General features: G+C 49.3%; 2 protein-coding genes across 2 annotated transcripts in view; both read left to right on the top strand.

Annotated features, from left to right (window-relative positions):
- PPARGC1B (PPARG coactivator 1 beta) overlaps nt 1-7,019 on the top strand; it is a 49,124-nt gene extending 42,105 nt beyond the window's left edge. Inside the window, exons 10-12 of the mRNA XM_027901752.1 lie at nt 426-547; nt 834-988; nt 2,121-7,019. Of these exons, the coding sequence (XP_027757553.1) occupies nt 426-547; nt 834-988; nt 2,121-2,224 (381 nt within the window). The 3' untranslated portion in view covers nt 2,225-7,019. The remainder of the gene's footprint in view (nt 1-425; nt 548-833; nt 989-2,120) is intronic.
- Nucleotides 7,020-9,362: 2,343 nt separating this feature from the next.
- LOC114067291 lies at nt 9,363-18,720 on the top strand. The gene is made up of 10 exons (XM_027902614.1): nt 9,363-10,005; nt 10,632-10,729; nt 11,125-11,356; nt 11,445-11,467; nt 11,905-12,050; nt 12,931-13,047; nt 14,324-14,376; nt 15,264-15,926; nt 17,718-17,813; nt 18,376-18,720. Exons 1-10 carry the CDS (start codon nt 9,382-9,384, stop codon nt 18,718-18,720), a joined length of 2,397 nt encoding a protein of 798 aa, XP_027758415.1. The 5' UTR covers nt 9,363-9,381.
- The last annotated feature ends 330 nt before the right edge of the window (nt 18,721-19,050 follow it).

Below are 19,050 nucleotides of genomic sequence, written 5' to 3' on the forward strand. Positions count from 1 at the left end.
TGCACACAGAGTGCACTCACAAACACACAGTGCACACACACACACAGACACACACGTGTGCCGCTTTGGCATTTTTTTCTGCGATGCAGTTGGATTTTGCCCCTAGCAATTCTTGGGAATATTTCCCACATCTTCAGGAGAAGCTGAAAGAGCTGCAAGAATGCAGAGGAATTTTAAAAGAGAAAGAGGGGAGGTGGCTGTTCCAGCCTGGCTGTGGCTGTCCCTTGCAGCAATGGTGTCCTGGGTCTGACACCCTGAGCTGGCTGGAGTGGAAACAACCAGATCCTGGAGATGTCAGGCCATGCCCATGGCAGTATATCCCAGTGCTGGCGTACAGGGGCTCCTCAACAGCCCCACATTTCCAGTGCCCATCAGCACGGTGGTGTGAGGTTCTGGAGCTTGAAACCTTTCACTTGCTTTGCCAGGGGGAAGGCCGGGTTGTGTACATCAGAAATCTCTCCAGCAGCATGAGCTCCAGCGAACTGAAGAAACGCTTCGAGGTGTTTGGTGAAATTGTGGAGTGTCAGGTCCTGTCCAGGACTAACAGGTGGGTGGGCAGTGAGCTGTGGTCCAGGCAGCTACAGGCAGCCCCTCTCCCCAAGCACCATCAGCACTGCCTGGAGGTGCCACACCAACCCTCTCAGTCAGCTGAGCCCATGGTCTTGGTGCTTTTGGCAAGGAGATGCGGTGTGTCCACAGATCCAAGGGCACGGGGAGGTCTGCGGGGAGGGAGGGACAGCGGGATGAAGGGACAGGGGCACAGTGCTGGGCACAACTGTGTCAGAAGGGCTGCGGGGCCCATCACATCTTGAATTCTTTCTCTGGTTGCTCAGGGGGGATAAATATGGCTTTATCACCTACCGGTATTCAGAGCATGCCGCCTTATCTCTGAAGAATGGCCCCTCGCTAAGGAAGAGGAATGAGCCTTCCTTCCAGCTCAGCTCTGGTGGCCTTGGGCGCTTCTTCTGGACCAGATATGCTGACTTGGGTAAGAAAGCAGGAGTCTTATCAGCACAGAATGTAACAGCATTGCTGAGCCCTGGTCACACAAGGATCCCAGACATGTTTACAGCCTTCAGGAAAAGCCTACCAGCTTTCCTGTGGCTCACATAGCTGTTCTTAGCTCAGTCAGGTGGCTTGGGAAACCGGGGAAGAGAGAAGAGCAACTGGCGTGAGGCCCCAGGGTGTGTTGGCTGCAAAATGTAGCATCACACCCCAGGGCTGCTGGGTCTCAGCTGACTACAGCCCATCTCTGCTGCGTTTCTGCACAGCCCTGGAGGCTTTCCAGCAGAAAACTCCCATCCCACTTGTTAGAAAAAAGCAGTCAGCAGCATTTCATTAGACCAGTAGGTGATCTGGGTGGTTTGCTGCTCCACAGGACAGATTCACCACACTGCACATGCATTTTTGAGCCAAACTGATGGCACTGAGACGTGCTGTGGTCGCATTAAGCCTTTCAGTGCTGTCTGAGCTTTGGCAAGGCTTCCTGCTTTACTCAGTGACCATGTCTCCCAGGGTCTCACTGCACCCTGTCCCTCTGTGGGGTGTAGGGCTGATCTGCAGCTCAGGCTGCACGTGGGCTGCACAGCTTGGCTTGTTCCTAAAATCATACTTGTCCTGGTACAGGACACATGAGACACAGACCCCACAGACTGAAGTGAAATGCAACCATGCCATTCAAAAATATACACTTAAAATGTTAAGCTGCTGTTAAATTAGGCAGCCTTATTTCTGGCATGTGCTGAATTCCCCAGGCTTTCCAGGGGCACTGTGTGTTCAGGTTCTGGCAGGGGTCTGGGAACGAGGCAGGCAGGCACCCCCCTCCCCACAACCTGTTTCAGCACCTGCAAATTTGGCTGCATCCAGCAGATTCTTGCACACCAGGAAAACGAGGCCCAGCTGTGCCCTGCTGCAGTCCCTTTGCCCACGGCTCTTTCCAATGGGAGAGAGACAGCACCACCCCAATCGCTTCTGCCATCATTGCTGCATCCAGGCTGGCTCTGTGGTAGCAGGGCAATGAGCAGTGCCCTGCTGTGCCTCAGTTTCCATCCCCACCAGGCAGTGAGCATGCTGGTGCCCCACTCCCTGACCTGGCTGCCTTCTGTCCCTGCCATTCCCAGATTGCGGCACGGAGGAATCCTCCCCAGCTCCCGTGAAAAGCAAGTACGAGACCATGGATTTCGATAGCTTGCTGCAGGAGGCCCAGCTAAGCCTGCATCGGTAACAGCCTTAACCTTGGAGGAATACCTCAATACCTCAGTCAAGGCACTTCCAATATGTTTACGTTTTCAAAGAAATTATTCAGTCTATGGAAAGCGAGAGAGAGAGCGAGAGCACGCACGCGCGAGAGAGAGACTGCTGTCCCTTCTGATCGATGTTTACATTGAACAAAGCTGCTTCTGTCTGTGAGTCCCCATGGTGTTGATGTCTCACTGCCACACGTTAGTCCCTCCGCTTCTGACTGGTTGTTTTAGGGTGAGCCTAGGAGCCCCCCGGCCCCTCTACCCCTCCCGGCCCTCCCCGTGCTCCCGCCGTGGAGTTGCAGCTGTGTTCTCCATAACATTTTTTTGTCTGTAGTGTGTGATGATGAAATTGTTAATTGTGAATAGAATCAGGATTATAAACTAATTTTTAATAGAAGAAGAGAAAAAAAAAAGTATATACTTAAAAAAATGTATTTATGGCTCAGATGTACTGTAATTCAGATTTATTGTACCGCTTCCTTGATTTTTAACTATGCACTGTAATGAGGCACTTGCCACTCAGCAAATGGGGGGTCAGAGCAGAGTCCCGGAGCTGACATTCACCTGCCTCCCCCTCTGGCAAACCGGGGTGCTCGGTGGTCGTGCTGGGGTCACTCACTTTGCTGTCAAAGCCATTCTTCTTGCTCATGTGGCCCGAGCCCCCCCAGCAGCACCCAAATGCTGAGCTGGGTCCTGGTGCTTGATCGAGCCAGGGCCAGGCAGCTCTGCAGGTGGGAAGGAGAGGGGTGGAAGAAGGATGCACTACTTCCAGCCAGCACTGCTCCAGCCCTCTGCTGCCTTTGGAGCCAGGAGGGAGGGTTCAGGGGGCTGGAGCCAGCCAGGCTTGAATCCAGCGGGTCCTGCTGGCACGGCCTGGGGGATGGGTATCTCTGGGTCAGTATGAGGGATGTGGCTTCTCTCCAGCCCCTCGGATGGCTGGGAGACCGGCCGGGCCAAATGGTTTGCTCTGCACTCACTTCCAGCCCCTGCAAAGCAAGCAGGGTGAGAAGACTCGTCTGTGATCCCCGCTGGGCAGCCAGGTCAAAATCCAGAGAGGCGGGAGGGGGCACAGCACCCACACCAAGTGTCTGCCCACCCACCACCCCCCCGCCCTCCACCCACTACCTGATAAGCCATACACTTCCCAGCACCCACTTGGCACCCAGAATCTGTCCCCGTGCCCACCAGTACCCCTCAGCACGTTTGCCTGCTCTGCCTCTGGCCAGGGGCCCTCAGAACTGGATTTAAGGAATGCTCAAGCATGAGATTTGCTTGCGGACTTGCCCTCCATCTCTGGGTGAGTTGGGATGGGGAGAGAGCCCCCTTCCAGCTGGAGCAAACCCTACCATCAGCTGGCCAGAGGCACTGTTTCCTGAGGGAGTGGGAATCTCGCTGCTCCCCAAGCCATTGCCATCGTCTCCTTTTATTTTTCCTCCCCAGAGACCACTAGGGATTCAGCCATCCTATGTAGATAGAATATTATAGCCTTAACTCTGCCAATAGATAGATTAGAGTCTCCTGGGGTCTCCCTCGACATGACTTAGGGGTTTTATTCTCATTTCCTTGGCGTGGGTATGAGAATGACCAAAACCTTTGAAATTGCACAAGGTGCGATGCCAAAAGCCTGAGCCCTGCCGGGATGGCCCCTGGCTCTGGGGCTGTGAGTGCAGCTGGTCTCTGGTGGGAGCAGGAATGCCGGCAGCGCTGACACCAGCACAGTTCCCTGGCTATTTCTTTCGGGAAAGCCGTGGTTCTGACAACAACCAGCCCGGCAGCGCGAGGGCCCAGAGGCCACCGCAGGGTCCCCAGTCAGCCACCAGTGACAATCACTGCCAGGGAACAGTCCTTGTGCCATTTCAGCTTCATAGCAAGGTTTGGTGTCTCTCCTGCCACAACCCCCCCCACCCCAACTTCTCATCCCACCTTAGTGAACACGATCAGCTCTGGCTAAGACTGAGCATTTGCTATTGACAATTGCCTCATTGTAGCTTTGCCTTTTTCTGTCCTAGTATTTCCTCACGATGATGATGTTTACATGTGATTGCTATAGAGCTTATGTAGAATGTATATAGCGACACATTTAGGGTGGGTAGTACTGTCCTGTGCTGTGCTGATGTTTTTCAGAAAACGATCAATCAAAAAAAAAACCCCAACAAAAAAAAAACAAAAACAAAAACAAAATAGCTAAGTAAGTGGAATTCTTCCATCTCCCACTCAGCCAGGGGCACCCATGGCTGGGCCCTGCTGGGGATGCATCAAGCGTGGTGGAGGGGAAGGGTTAGTGCAGAGCTGGGGTGGGGGCTCCAGCCCACTCCTGGAGGATCACTCAGTCGCTTCCCAAGCACTGGTTTTGGTGTATCCAGATAAAAAATTTCACATTGTTTTCCTGCAGCTGGACACCCCAGGTTGGCCCACAGCCCCTGCCTGTGCCCAGCTGCTGGATCCTGAGAGCAGTGCTTGGGAAGGGGAGGGCTGGTCCTGCGCAGAGCTGATCAGTACTGCAGCCATAGGGTAGGAAGAGATGCAATAAGTGGTCTTCGAGGTGCCTGAAGCCTATAAGTGGGGTTGGGTTTTCTTTTCTTTGGGTTTTTACTTTTTTTTTTTTTTTCCATTAAATTGGGATGGCTTGTTTTCCCTCCTCCCCTAGAAATCTTTTCCAGATCTTATGCACTATGCTTAGAGCCGAATGGGCTGTGTGCTGCCTGTCCTGGGGACATGTGCTGCCTGCCCCAGTGGCTTCCTCCAAATTTTAGGATTGGGTGAGAGTGGAGAGAGCAGCTCTTCTGGGTTTAGAGTCCCTCATGCAGGGTTTGTGGTAAAAAATAAGTTTCCACTTCATTTTTTTTTTTGGGGGGGGGGGGAGGGGGGGGTTCTTTTTACTATAAAGGTGTCTTTAACTCACAGTGCTCGAGTCTGCACAGGGGCAGGAAGGTGAGCTCGGGCACAGGGGCAGGTGAGAGCTCCCTCAGCAGCCTGTGACTGTTTTGGATGCTGACAGGGAAGTGGGGCAGGAGCAAAGCAATGCCTGGGCACTGTGTGGGGGGAGGCAGACAGTGCTACCAGGAAAGCCAGAGGCTTTCCAGCTTTGCAGGAGCTGCCAGGGAGTGGGGATCCCCCTCGCTCCAGACATTGCCTTTATGTCCCACCCAGCCTGTGGCATCAATTTGGGTGCCCCGGGGCGGGTGCAGCTCGGAGCTGGGCACTCCAAAAAGGGAACCCTCACACCCCAGCTCCCTGCGAGGGGGCTGTGGGACAGGTAGGAATGCGGCTTCAAAGAGAAACTGGGAGCAAAAGGGTTTACTTTGGTAGGCAATAAGTCAGGAGGAGATTTATTTTTTTAAAAATATGTAATTATAGAATGTCCCCCAGTCACTTCCTGTGGGTGCTGTGGGGAAATGCTGAATGTGAAGAGTTTCATGATAAAATGCCCCTTTGCTTGTTTTGCACAGGTTTGCCCCAGGAAAGCTCGTTGTTCAGGGTGGGATATTGGGTTCCTGGCTGGAATCCAGTGGGTCCCTGAGGCTCCGCAGGAAGGAGCAAATGTTTCCGAGTGTGTGGGCTGAATGCAGAGGACAATCCCAGGTTTTAGGTTCGATGCTGCCCCAAAGAAAATGTTTATCCAGATTCCTCAGCACAGTTGCCTGGGCTGCACATCTTAAATGAAGCAGCAGCTCAGTCACCACGTTACAGTCCTGTCTGATTTCAGCTCTGGTCCATGCAAAGGAGTATTGCAATTGCAGATCAACATGATTTTATCCTTTCTTTTTGTTTTCCCTCTTCCTGGAGGTATGCTGAATCCTAAGATACATCGGTGTTCACAGCTGAACCCGACACCCCTTCTGTTCTAAGCATCGTAGTCCATCTCGGACAATCTCAAGCAATATAGAGCCAAACGCAGCCTTGGGGTTTCATTCCTCTTCCCTCACCCTCCCTGGGGTCAGGGGCAGCAGCAGCAGATTGGCTGCAACACAGAGTCGGGGACGGAGTGTGTGTATGCATGCGAGAAACAGAGAGAACAGTTAAATTGATGCATTTCTTGAGAAAGGTGTAAGAATTTCACCTAAAAAGGGGCACATCTGCTTTGTTATTTATGGAAAAAAAAAAGCTAAACTCTGTCTTTTTCTTCCTTTTTTTTCCCTGTTTTTAAGTAAAAGGACACTTCTCATAATTATTTGGGGCCAATTCTGCCTCCCTTGCTCATGCTGAGTAAGTACTACTTAACTGCAATTTTCTACTTGCAGAGTAAGTAAAAGTAGCAGAATTGATCCCACTGTGATAAAGAATCAAGTTTTTAGTATGTTTTTTTTTTTCAATTGGTAGTGGTTTTTTTATATTTCACTTAATTTTTTCCCCAGTTCCTTTCTGTTGTGTCCTTATTTATGTAATATACTTTAACCTTAAAAGATGGCATGGATTCTTATGCCTTTATTATTATTGTTATTATTTTTAAAAAAAAGAGATTTATTTCTAGTGTGATTTAACTCTCTACCTTCTAAAATAAGAGAACGTTTTCTTGTATTTTTACATTGTCAGATTCTATAGTTTCATAGATAATTTAACCAAATCGCTCAATGTATTCTCTATATCTATCCAGTGGGTATAAAAGTTCTATTTTAAATTGTGTAAATACTTCAGAACTGGCTTCTTTTTCCAGACTCCCCTGCCGCGGAGTTAATTGTTTACATCAAAAAGACTGTAGAATCTCTACGCTCATGTACTGTAAATAGTGAAGTGATCTGCCTATAAATAAACGATAACATATATACTATAAAGTGGAGAGAAAAAACAAAAGAACAAGTTTGTGCTGCTATATTTGAATTTGTTAGTGCAAGGCTGTTTGGGGAGGAGGTGTTTTGCTCTGCTGAAGGTGCTCTCCTGCATCTGCCTGGGCAGCTGGACTGTGGGGGCATGTCTGGGGCCATGGGGGTGGCAGAACCCCCCAGCTCGCTCACACTGGTGACAGGGATAAGGCTCCTGTGGGGGAATATCCCTGTATATTGCTATTTTAAGTGCGGCTTCTTCCAGTTTAATTTGTGCAGGAAAAGCCAGGGCTCTGTATTCTGGACTTTGGAGCTGTGCCGATGTCACATTGCAGAAGAAACCCTCCTGACTGGGAGGGTTAAAGATGAAGTGGGGCATACACCTCAAATTTGCTTGAGTGGGAGTAAGAGAGCAAGAAAAAGTGTGGAAAACACTCTAGATGGTGATGCAGCAGCCATACAGCTCAGGATGGCACCTGGACAGTCCCTTGGAAGCAGGAGAGCAGTCCCCAGGGAGCCAGCCTGCTTTCCCAGAGACACAGCCACTGTGTCCCAGCACAGGGTGTCCTGGTGTCCTGGTCATCGGGGGAGCCCAGGCTGTGGAAGCAATGGGACGGAAGGCAGCTGCCCTGGAGCATCTGGCACACGGGAGCCCTGTGCCAGCCCCTGTGAGGACTCACCAGGTCAGAGAGGTTGCACTGGATTTATCAAGAACGTGCCTTGGTGATGCGGCCGAGCGGGAGGATCCCAGCAGCCCGAAAGGAGCAGGTCTGCAAGGTGCTGAGCTGTCCCAGCTACCGGTTTTTTGCAGGTATGCACCAATTTAGGCAGCAGCTCCACACCTGTCTGTCTCCAGCACAGTTGGTAGGAGCCCAGTGTGGGTCCCTCAGCGCAGCCACAGAGCCAGAACCAGCATCCCACCCCAAACCCAGCCCCTCATCCCTGTGACTGCTGCAAGTGGAGAACTCACTGGAAGCCCATTCCCTGCTGCTTTCCAAAACCAGGTGGCTGCAGGGCCACCAAACATCAGGCACAGTGACAGTGCCAGGACAGAAGAAAACAGGGGAAATGTGGGGATGCTGCTGAGGCAGATAGTGTTGATGTGCCCGGGGTGGGTTCATGCAGGAGCAGAGGCACGGGAGTGGATTCCCAGGCTGGAACACATGAAGGAAAAGTCTGCAGGGAGAGAGACACCCACAGTTTAGGTTTGTCCTCCCAGCCTGACCTGTGCCTCCCAGGCAGCTTCCTGGAAAATGAACAACTGATATTGTTTATCAAGTATAATTGCTAATTGGGGATAATTTTTGAGAACAGACCTAGAGACTGAAGGGAGCTGTTGGTGAATGTCAACATCAGTTCAGCAGCTCCATTAGTCCCAGCAATTAGTTCCAACCATTTGGAAAAAGCCGGTGGGATAGTTTTCATTTTGGCATAACTTAGTGATAAAACAGCTCCTTTTCACACAGTATCTTACAGGGCTGGAGGGGAGGGAGGCAGTGTTATCTGTCTCCTGGGCTAGGCACAGTGTGCCTTGTGAGAGGGGAAAATCAGTCAGTCATGAGCTTTTGTGAACAGGACAGCTTTGGTCACTGCCCTGGGCTAGCTAGCACCTGGCAGGCAGTGTGGGCAGCAGGGTAGCATGGGCAGCACACCCCAGGCTCCTACCCCTGACCAGTGTGAAACAGCTGCTGCTTGGACTTCATTTCACTGCCCAGCGAGCTGTCCTGGGCTGCTTTTTGGAGCTGCAGCTCCCACCTGTGCCTTGAGCAGTGCCAGCCGACACCAAATCCTGCCCTGGGCTCTGCTTCCCACTCCCTGACACAGACCTCAGCTTTGGGCCACTCAAGGTCTGTCCAGGGACTCTGGAGGCTGCACTTTAAGTAACGGATGCATTTGCCCACTCTCAGCATTTATCGGTCCCAGTTTGTTGTCCAGGTCCATCCAGGTGCCTTTGCAGAGGTGAACAGGGACAGGTTTGGTTCTTTTGCCCCCTGCCAGCTCGGGGACCTCTCTCCCTGCTTGTCCAGCTGCCCCATGCCCACAGGGACTCCTCCCCAGCTTTCCTTCCCGCTCCGAGTCCTGGCTGCTGCAGACCCGTGTAAGCAGGGCTGGTGGACTATTTGCCCTGTCACCCTTCAAGCAGCCAAGCTCCCAGCCCTGAGCTGCTGAACTGAACTCGTCCTGCGGCGGCCAAGGCTTCTGCCGCGTAGCGGGCGAGATGCGGGATGCTCGGCGGAGGAAAGGGAAGACCCTCCCTCTCAAGGGGGAGGAGGCAGCAGCTTTTTGCCCGCAGAGCAAACGGGAGGCCCTGCCCCACTGCCGCTTTCAGTTTCGTTTCCCCAGCAGGGCGTTGCTCCTGTTTGCGAGGCTCGGGCGCCATGGCCGAGGCGGGCGCTGCGGCCAGGCTGAAGGACGAGCTGACCTGCCCCATCTGCCTGGACATTTACAGCAACCCAGTGTCCCTGGGGTGCGGTCACAGCTTCTGCGAGGTGTGCATCCGGGAGGAACAGAAATGCCAGCAGAGCCCTTCCAAGTGCCCACTCTGCCTTACCCCCATAGGCCAAGCCGAGAAGCTGAAGCCCAACTTCCATCTCCGCAACATAGCGCAGAAGTTTTTGGATGCTTCTGCTCATCAAGGGGAGGAAGAGCAGGAAGTGCAATGCAAAGAGAAGGAGGAAAGTTCGAGGCGGCAAGAGGAGGTGATCCTGTGCGATTTCTGCCTTCAGGAGCCCCAGCCAGCCGTGAAGACTTGCCTGACCTGCGAAGCCTCCCTGTGCCAAGCCCACCTGAGCAAGCACAGCTCAAACAGCCAGAGAAACCACGCCCTGGTGGAGCCCTGTGGTGCCCAGGCTTTGGCTGAGAGGAAATGCCGCCAGCACGGCAAATTGCTGGAATGCTTCTGCGCGCAGGACAAGGTCTGCATCTGCATGCTGTGCTCTGTCCTCAGCTCCCACAAGGACCACGAGATCATCAGTTTGGAGGAGGCTTTTGGCCGTGCTCAGGTAAGAGGCTGCCGGGACAGCGGCTCGATCAGGGATTGCACTAGGAAAACCACGGGGCGCTGCTGCACGGAGAGCTGCCCGCAGCACCGGGCTGGGACTCCTCCCGAGTTTCAGAACTGCAGACCCAGAATGGGGTTGAATTCCCATCTTGGGCTTTTATTCTTGGTTTAGTCCCAGGTTCCCTCTGGGCTTGGCCCCTGGGATGTAAAACAAGATGTTGTAAACACTTTCTTCCCGTGCCGAGGGGAGAGTTTGGGCAAACTGGTGGGACCGTGTGCTCGTGGCTTTGGTGCACTCGGTGCACTTCCAAGCCAAAGGTCAGCCTGAGCTGCAGTTATGCAAAGAAAATTAATGAGAGAGTAACAGAAGGGAAGCTGCCAGCAGCAGAAGTAGCTTTATGCGTGGCTATTATACATGAACACTTTTCAGTTTCAAATGATTTTTCTTGTGCTGGTAATTGAGGCATTTGTTCAGGGATAAAATCTTGCAGTAAAACCTGATTTGTCCTGAGAGCATGCAGTGAGCAAACCTTTGGCAAGTCTAGCTTAGCCTATGTCTATAAAATTGCTGGTTTCATGCATGTGTGTGAGTCCTATCCTGATATCTCCCATTGGCTATATTTGTAGAGTGTTTTTCCTGAAACTCTGAGAGAAGTGAAAAAGTATGAAGCTGAGCTGGATCAAAGCATAGCAAACCTGCTGAAACAAGAGAAGGAAGTAGAGGTTTGTTCCAAGGCTCCATATCACTTTGGGGATGGTTGCATGCTGGTAACTGATGAGATAAAGTTTTCTTTTGCCTTTTCCCAGATCATGGATTCTGAAGGTTTTTAGATCCTGGGTGATTTCTCATGTATTTCTGAGGTTTCTTCTTTGAGGGAGGATGATGAACAACTTTCTTATCGGTCTGGGAGGTACATTCTTAGTTAGGCTTGAAAGTTGTTGTTAAATCCATGCCTCCTGATGAGTGGCTGGTGTGTGGCTTTTTTATTTTCCAACTTTATTCAATTTTTAGTTACTTCTCTCATCCCAGAAAAGAACAAGCCCTTTTCTGAGTGAGAGCTTGTGTGGAAAATGTCCCTGCACAGTCCCTTACAGCTTTGAAAGTGTTTTCTTAATAGACTAAGCAGAGTCTGCAGAGGGAACAGCTGAAGAGCCTATTCAGAGAGATCAGTCTGCAGCTTGAGGAAAAAAAAAGTGAGATCCTGAAAACTCTCAGTGACCATGAGAAGCAACAACTTTCTCAGATTCAGACGGAGATAAAGAACCATGAAAAGCAGAAGCATTCAGCCAGCCATGATGTTCAGGAGCTGGAGGCTCTGAGAAATCAGAAAGATGTACTTCTTTTCACCAAGGTACCTAACAGCATCTCCCTTCCCAGAGATACACAGCTCTTGGGCTGGCCTGTGCTACGCTAATTCTGCTTTCAAAATGTCTTTCCAGGCTTTTACAGCAATTCACACCAGGTAAGATCTTCCCAAGGTTTAATATCTTTACTGATGATCTGGACGAGGGGATGGCGTGCACCCTCAGTAAGCTGGGCGAGAGTGTTGATCTGCTGGAGGGTGTGAAGGCTCTGCAGAGGGATCTGGACAGGCTGTATCGATACAGGACAACTGCATGAGGTTCAATAAAGGCAAAATGCCAGGTCCTGCACGTGGGTCACAATAACCCCAGCTACAGGCTGGGGGAAGAGTGGCTGGAAAGCTGCCTGGTGGGAAAGGACCTGGAGGTGCTGGTCAACAGTGGCTGGACATGAGCCAGCATGTACCCAGGTGGACAAGAAGCCGATGGAATCCTGACCTGTACCAAAAATAGTGTGGCAATCAGGCCCTTGGAGGTCTTTTCCAACCTTAATGATTTTATGATTCTATGGTTCTATGATTCTTTCTGCATGTATTAGGGAACGCAAGCCAGTTGCTGTCATGGATGGTGTGGAACTGACAAACTCACCTATTGCTGTGGATGAATCAACAACACGCAATACTCTACACCTTTTCCAGGAATTCCTTTCAAACATGGAGTCCTCATTTAAACCATCACCACTTGGTAAGTGATCATTTCACTATACCAAAAGCAAGATGGAAGAGTCAACAAAACATCTTTGAGAAGGGGTTGTAATACAAGACACCAAGTACACGAAGTGCCCCTAGAAGTGTTGATTCCTAACTTTGTATGCTAATTTGCACATGTGTGTACCAAAAGGGAAACTTGTCCTGGACTTCAGTGTTTTGGGGCATGCCTTGGATACACACTGTTAAAACAGGCTCTGGGTAAAGAGGTGTGGAATTTCTAGGAGTTTTCCATAAGGATTGGGAGAAGATAATAGCAACTCCTCCCTTGTCTGTGGCATCCCTTTGATTCAAGGGAAAAGTTGAGAACTCATCACAGCAGCAGCAGGTGGAGTTTGTTTACGACATAAATACTCTGCTCTTTTTGTGCAAATACTTTTGCTTTTTTGTAATGCTTTGGAAGCTCAACCTACAGTGTGGTTGTACATGGTGGGGTATTTGTCCAGCTGAATGGAAAAAATCAGGGTTCCCTTGTTACTGCTGTCTTGAGGATGCTTCAGCCCTTGCTGACAGCCATGGGTCAAGACTGAGACAGCTGAGGTCAGAGCGTGTGTGACAGTGAGTGGTGTGCACACCTAACTGGCCACCATCTGTAGAGCCTTGGGTACACTAAGAAGCACACCATGCTAAAACTGTGAAAGAGCAGCAATTCCCAAAATGTGCTGTCCACCACCTCAGAATTACATAGGAGAAGCTAAGAGAGTGCAGAAGGTGTTCCAGTTAACATATGCTTTTAATGCTTTGGGTGAGTTGGACTTGGATGACTTGGATGACTTGGATTGGGAAGTCTAGCTTTCATCAATGCACAATTATCTGTTAATCATAATGTGTTTTTTCTCTTTCTCTATATTTTAAAGGGGTGCTGTTTTCAACTCCTCACAGCAGTACAGGTCAACCAGGTTACCCACATCCAGGTTACTCTCCTTTTTCCTTTGGCACTCCTCCTCCCAGCTCTACTTCAAGTATGAGCTTTGGTGGGTACTTTCGGAAATTCTGAAAAATCTGTAAAACCTGTGGATTGAGATAATATCAGTTTGATAAATGAAACAAAGCAAAATATAATAATAATGATACCACTACTAATGATAACAATAACAGAAAGGAGCAAAGAGAATGAGAAAACCCAACCAAAACAAGTGATGCACAATAAAACTGCTCCCTGCCTGCCCACTCTATGATGTTCCTGAGCAGTGATCAGCCCCTTCTGCCTGCCTCCCCCTGTTTATATGGTGTGGGCATGGTGTTCTATGGTGTGGGATATCCCTTTGGCCAGTTTGAGTCACCTGCCTCAGCTATGGTCCTCCCCAGCTTTCTGTGCAGCTCCTCACTAGCAGAGCATGAGGTACTGATAGGTCTTGACTCAGGACCCTTGCACTGCTCAGCAACAGCCAAACCATCCATCAGTGGGTTATCAACATTATTCTCATACTGAATCCAAAACACAGCACTGTACTAGCTACTGAGAAGAGAGTGAATTCCATCCCAGCCAAAAGCAGGACAGGACTCAAATATGTGCAGTGCTGTCCCAGACATGCAGAGTGACCAGAGCTTCTGGGAGGTGAACACCATCAATGAGAGCTGCTGGAAGCTTGGAATCATGTGTACGCTGTCTGAGTGCTACCTGCAAGTGCCTCACGATTACCTCTGCATGTTCCTAGGACAACAGCCTCGAAGTAGAACGGCCATCAGAAAACACAAAACTGGACTGCGGAAGAAACAGTCTGCCTTTATTTAACGTGTCTGTCAAGGCTGGAGATCCTGCTAAGAGCCTCAGGCTTATAGAGGCAGTAAGCATCCCTTTGAAGTATCCCATCCATGCTGCCAACAGCATGTCTGATGGCTCCTTGAAGCTCCTGTTTTGATGTAAGGAGAAGGTGTCACTTTGTATTTCCAGGCCTAGGAATTGGGACCATTGCTGCGCAGGGGGGGTGCTAAGCTTACATATCAAAAAACGGATTGTGGGTGGTTGTAATGGCTTCTGTGGGGTATATCACAGCACACTGCCTCTTACTGCAAGAACTTCTCTCTTATTTGTTCTGTTAACCATGATGGAAATACCATTAAGTTGCTTGTTTTTGCTCAGCTGTATCAAATACTGTGTTGGCAGCACATTATTAAAGTCATTTAATTTGCAAAAGTCAGTGGCAGTTTATTTTGTCCTAAAGTTGAGAGCACAGTATGAACTGCAATAAAACTAAGCAGCAGCAATGCTGATCTTGGCTCTAAGGCAGCATCTTTTGCCTCTGCCAGTCCTGCATCCGATGCAGAAGCAAAACCCCCTGTGCCATATGTGGTATGGATTAGTAAGATTTTACGATTGTCCAAACACCTTAGAGAGGAAGAGATGATATTCCTGCCTGCTGCCTGTGGTTCTGTTGCCTTCAGACAGAGTCAGAGTATTTGCATTAAGCGGCCCAAGCAGAAGCTCTTCATCCCAGCAGAGACAGTGAAAGACCCTGAGGGACACTGCAGGTTTGCATATGCTAAAATATATTCGTGTTCAGTCCTGGAAGAAAGCTGTGTTTTTTCTTTTTCATTTTATATACCAAAATGATATGGAAAACCATGCAGGTAGAGTTGGGTCTCCCAAATGCACCTGCAGTGGCTGCTGCTCTGCCTTGTCTCAGGTAGTACACAGGAGGGTAAGCACAAAGAGGGGTAAGCAAGGCTCATGACATGGTACAGGGCTATTCCTATCTTAGAGTGCCTGAGAGCTTTTACCAACCTCCACTTTCCTGTCAGCTGGCTGCTGGTAGATGTGCCTCAACAAGTCCCAGTTCAGTTTTCCTTTGGGTTCTTATTTTACCCCTAGGGAGTACCTGGGACTGTTGGGGAGTTGTAGCCAATGCAGAGGGTATTCCTGGCTTACCCCTGCTAGGCTCATTCTCAGCCAGGGTTAATCTCAAATTTGCTGCCATTGTTGTGGAATGGAGAAATTTTTTTGGGGGGGAGGGGGCAGAAGGCTGCAAGACAATTGTCCATCTTGTGCCCTCCCCAGCCCCTCCTGCTCCCAGCATCCCGGCGGGAGCTCACACCAGAGCAGTGCTGCCCGAGACTGAGGGAAAACTTCCCCAAGTGGCTGCCAGGGCGCACAGGAACCATCTGAGGGTGGAGCTGGGTGAGGGAACATCTGTGCGGGGGTGGAGAGGGAGTATTTGCAGCGTCTGGGCTGGGTCTCCCGCCTTGTTAGTTTTCGTTCTCGCAGTCTGGCTTGGGCCTCATCTCTGCAGCCATGGAAAAAGCTAGTGAAGAATTTGAAGGAGGTGCCAGCCTGGAGGCCGAACTCGTTTGTTCCATCTGCCTGTGCCTCTACAAGGACCCAGTGTTGCTGAGCTGCCGTCACAGCTTCTGCCAGCAGTGCATCCTGAAGGTGCTCACAGCCCAGCAACAAACCCTGGCTCCTCTGACCTGCCCCGTGTGCAGGTTCTACCTGGGGCCCAACCTGGAGCTGCAGAAAAATTTCCACCTGTGCAACATCGTGAAGGCATTTCAGGCCAAGACTTCCAAAGAAAAACGCGGCAAGGGCTCTGAAGAAATGGGGACAGAGGTGTTCCCCTGTGAGTACTGCCTGGATGAGACCCAGCCAGCGGTGAAAACCTGCCTGATCTGCGATGCGTCCTTGTGCAAGTCCCATCTGAACAAACACAACTCCAAGGCTTCCTACCGGGACCACATCCTGGTGCAAGTGGGAGCAGGCAGTGTGGTGGAGGAGAGGAGGTGCCTGCAGCATGGCAGGATGCTGGAATACTACTGCTGCTGGGAGGGGCAGTACATCTGCATGCTCTGCTTCACCAGGGGGGCCCACATGAACCACAGGGTCATCACCCTGAAGGAGGGACATGACCAGCAGCTGGTAAGGAGCTCTTCTCTCCCCACAGCTCCTGCGGGATTTGCTCTGACCCCTTGACCTGGAGGAAGCCACAGGAAGGGCAGTGAGGCTTTTACCAGGGAATGGGGATTGGAGTGGGGAGTGGGGGCAGGCAGGCAACAGCTCCAGGGATTTCATATCTGCCCCAGCAGGGACTGGTGCATTTTGCTGGAATTTGCTTTTCTTTTCTTTTCATCATTTGTGTTGCCAGAGCAGCCTGGCAGGCTAAGCAGAGGGAGAAGAGCAGAGAGGTGTTTGGGGCTGACTGGGACAAGGATGGGTAAATCCTTCAGCGTGTGAGAAAATGGGAGAGCGAGTGAGAGTCCCCATCTCTGGAGGTGTTCAAGAAATGACTGGATGAGGCACTCAGTGCTCTGCTCTAGTTGACAAGGTGGGGATGGGTCACAGGTTGGACTCAATGATCTCAGAGGTCTTTTCCAACCTAACTGATTATGTGATTTTGCAGTTCCTCCCTCTGCCATAAATTTTGCTAAGCCAATGGCCCAGCAGATACAGAGACATGGGGCCTCCACATTCCTTCTTCTGAGTCCAGCTGCTGCCCTTGAAATGCTCCAGAATCAGCTGAGACTGAGGTGATAAAATGCATTTACTATGCTCCGTGCCTTGCATTTGAAATTTCTGGGCTCAGTTTAGAGCCTAAAAAAAAGACCATGCAGGAACCCAGTGCCTGGGCAGGAAATGCCTGGCTTACTTTGAACTTCAGGACAGATCACTGCCTCCTCAGGAATTAGTAGGAGGCACCCTTTGCAGTTATCACAAATTTCCTCCCTCACATTACATATAAAAAATTCAGAGCTGCCAAGCACAAGTGGGTTGTGTGAGACAGAGGCTGTTTCCTTCATCCCTGGGGCCAGTAAAGGAGCAACACTGCCCTGACTAGAGGGGATCCATCCCTGTGGGTAAACTGAGATCTCTGCTGCATGTTCCTCTTGGGTGGTTATTTTTAAAACTCCCCAGGATAGCCTGTGAAATCGGTAATGCAGCTGTTCAGGAGGAATTGTAAAAGGGTTTTGGTGAGAGGAACCTTGATGAAGTTTGATTATTTGTCTTTCAATATTTCAAAAATTAAAACTTCTGTGACAGCTGTGACAACTATCTCATGGAAAATCTAAAATTTCTGGCATGATTTTTATTAAAAAATGGAAGTCTGGGAGATGTGTCTGTCATGGCCATTCGTGGGTGCTCAAGGTGTGAAAACACTGCTGGAAGCAACCAAAGCCATTCAGAGACTGCCCAATCCCCAAAGAACAAGGTTTATTGTCTCCTCTAACTGTGCTATTGTGCAGTTCCACAGCATTCAACGATGATGGTATCCCTTAAAATAAATAGCTGGGTGAGTAAGTACTGCTGTTTTGCTGATTTTCAGAAAAGATAATTGGTTATTACCTTATCCTGAGATCCCACAGCTGCTGACAGATGAAAACTAAGGATTTGGACCACATTAAGGCACATGTGAAGATTCTGTGAAGCTTTAACAGATAAAATGAGATTTACTGATTTAAAATGAAATTTACTTACTCAAAGGGAAAGTTATTAATTAACCTACCACAAAGTCACACATATATAAAAATGAAACAGTTTCCTGTTATGCCCTATCTTTATGAGGAGACAAGTGAACACAGTTTATTATAGGAAGGACTCACTGGTGAAAGAGGGCAGGCAGAAGGAACCTGTGCCATTTCATCTCCACAAACTGCCAGTCTGGTTTAAGGCTGTCCCTGCTATGAAACTCAATGCTGTCTTTCCTTCTGCCAGACTAAACTCTTGAACACAGTGACACGGCTGCAGCAAAATGAAAGTGCCTTAGTTACCGCCCTGGAAGATCTTGAGAAAAGCGAGAATCAGCTCAAGGTTGGTACCCAGATCCTTGCTAATTCAATTTCCTTCACAATTTCCCAGCAGTAAGTGATGGCAACTATGCCGTGAAAAGCAGATGAATAGAAAGGGATATAATCCAAAACCAGGAAAACAGTGGTGTAAGAAACTGCCAGAAGCCAAGTTTCTCACAGCCTCCTGGCACAGCTCCACAGGAGGAACCAGCTGGGAGATTCCACCCTTTATTGTGGTCACACAGGTTACAGGACTGGCAGACCACAGATTGTATATATCATTATATATTTTTAAAGTTTTCTACCCATTAGAAAAAAGCATTTTGCATCTACAGGTGGAGTTCTGACCGAGTACAGATACAGTTCTCACATTAGTAGCTGAATTTTATCTGATTTTGTGACTATATCAGGATTAATTTTCATAAGCCTCTGTTTAATGAGATATTCTAAGCAAATACTTACTGTCTGCTTCCTTCTAAAGCCAGTGCAAAGGACAGATACAATCCAAATTGATAAAGAGAGGCACTAAGCTGAAGTGTGGGGTTCCTGAGCTAGTGCCCCATTTTCTTAATCTCTTCATTTAGACCAATACAAAGACAGTGACTTCTCAGATACAAAAGCTGTTTGACGAGTTAAAGACAGAGTTGGTTAAGAAAGAGAAGAAGATCCTGAGTGACATTCAATCTAATGAGAGAAAGCAACTGGCAGACATTAACAAAGTGAAGAAGGAAATGGAAGAGAGGAGAAAGGAGGTTAAGCAGAATCTTCAGCTTTTGCAGAAGATGAGAGAGCGACAAGATATTTTCCTCTTCTTCAAGGTAAGCAGTGATATTCAGTTTTTCTTCATGGATATGCCTATTTCTCAGGCAGCTTCCCTTTCTGATAATCACACTAACAAATTTTTTCGTTTTCTTTTTTTTTTTTTTTAATTTATTTATTTATTTATTTTTTGATAATCGTCCTTGTAGGAATTTCAACTGGCCACAGACAGGTATGTTCCACCTGTAAACACTTGTTTTCTTCTTAGAAAAAATATGGTGTGATAACTGGAATCAGACCCCACTGCCTGTGCCCCTCAGTCCTGCCACCCTGTGCTGCAAAGCTGTTCCCTATTCCAGTGAGACAGAGGGCACCACATCCACACAATTAACAAGGATGGAGAAATACCTGCCTCCTGCTCTAGTGGTCCCTTTAAATTTTGTTTTCCTTGCTGGATTCTGATGAAAACCACTGGCATTTATTGCCAGAAAAATGTTTGT

This window comes from Empidonax traillii, unplaced genomic scaffold, assembly GCF_003031625.1.
Source record: "Empidonax traillii isolate 1590-97213 ecotype Southwest subspecies unplaced genomic scaffold, ASM303162v1 scaffold22:size5013007, whole genome shotgun sequence".
NCBI classification, from domain to species: Eukaryota; Metazoa; Chordata; class Aves; order Passeriformes; family Tyrannidae; genus Empidonax; species Empidonax traillii.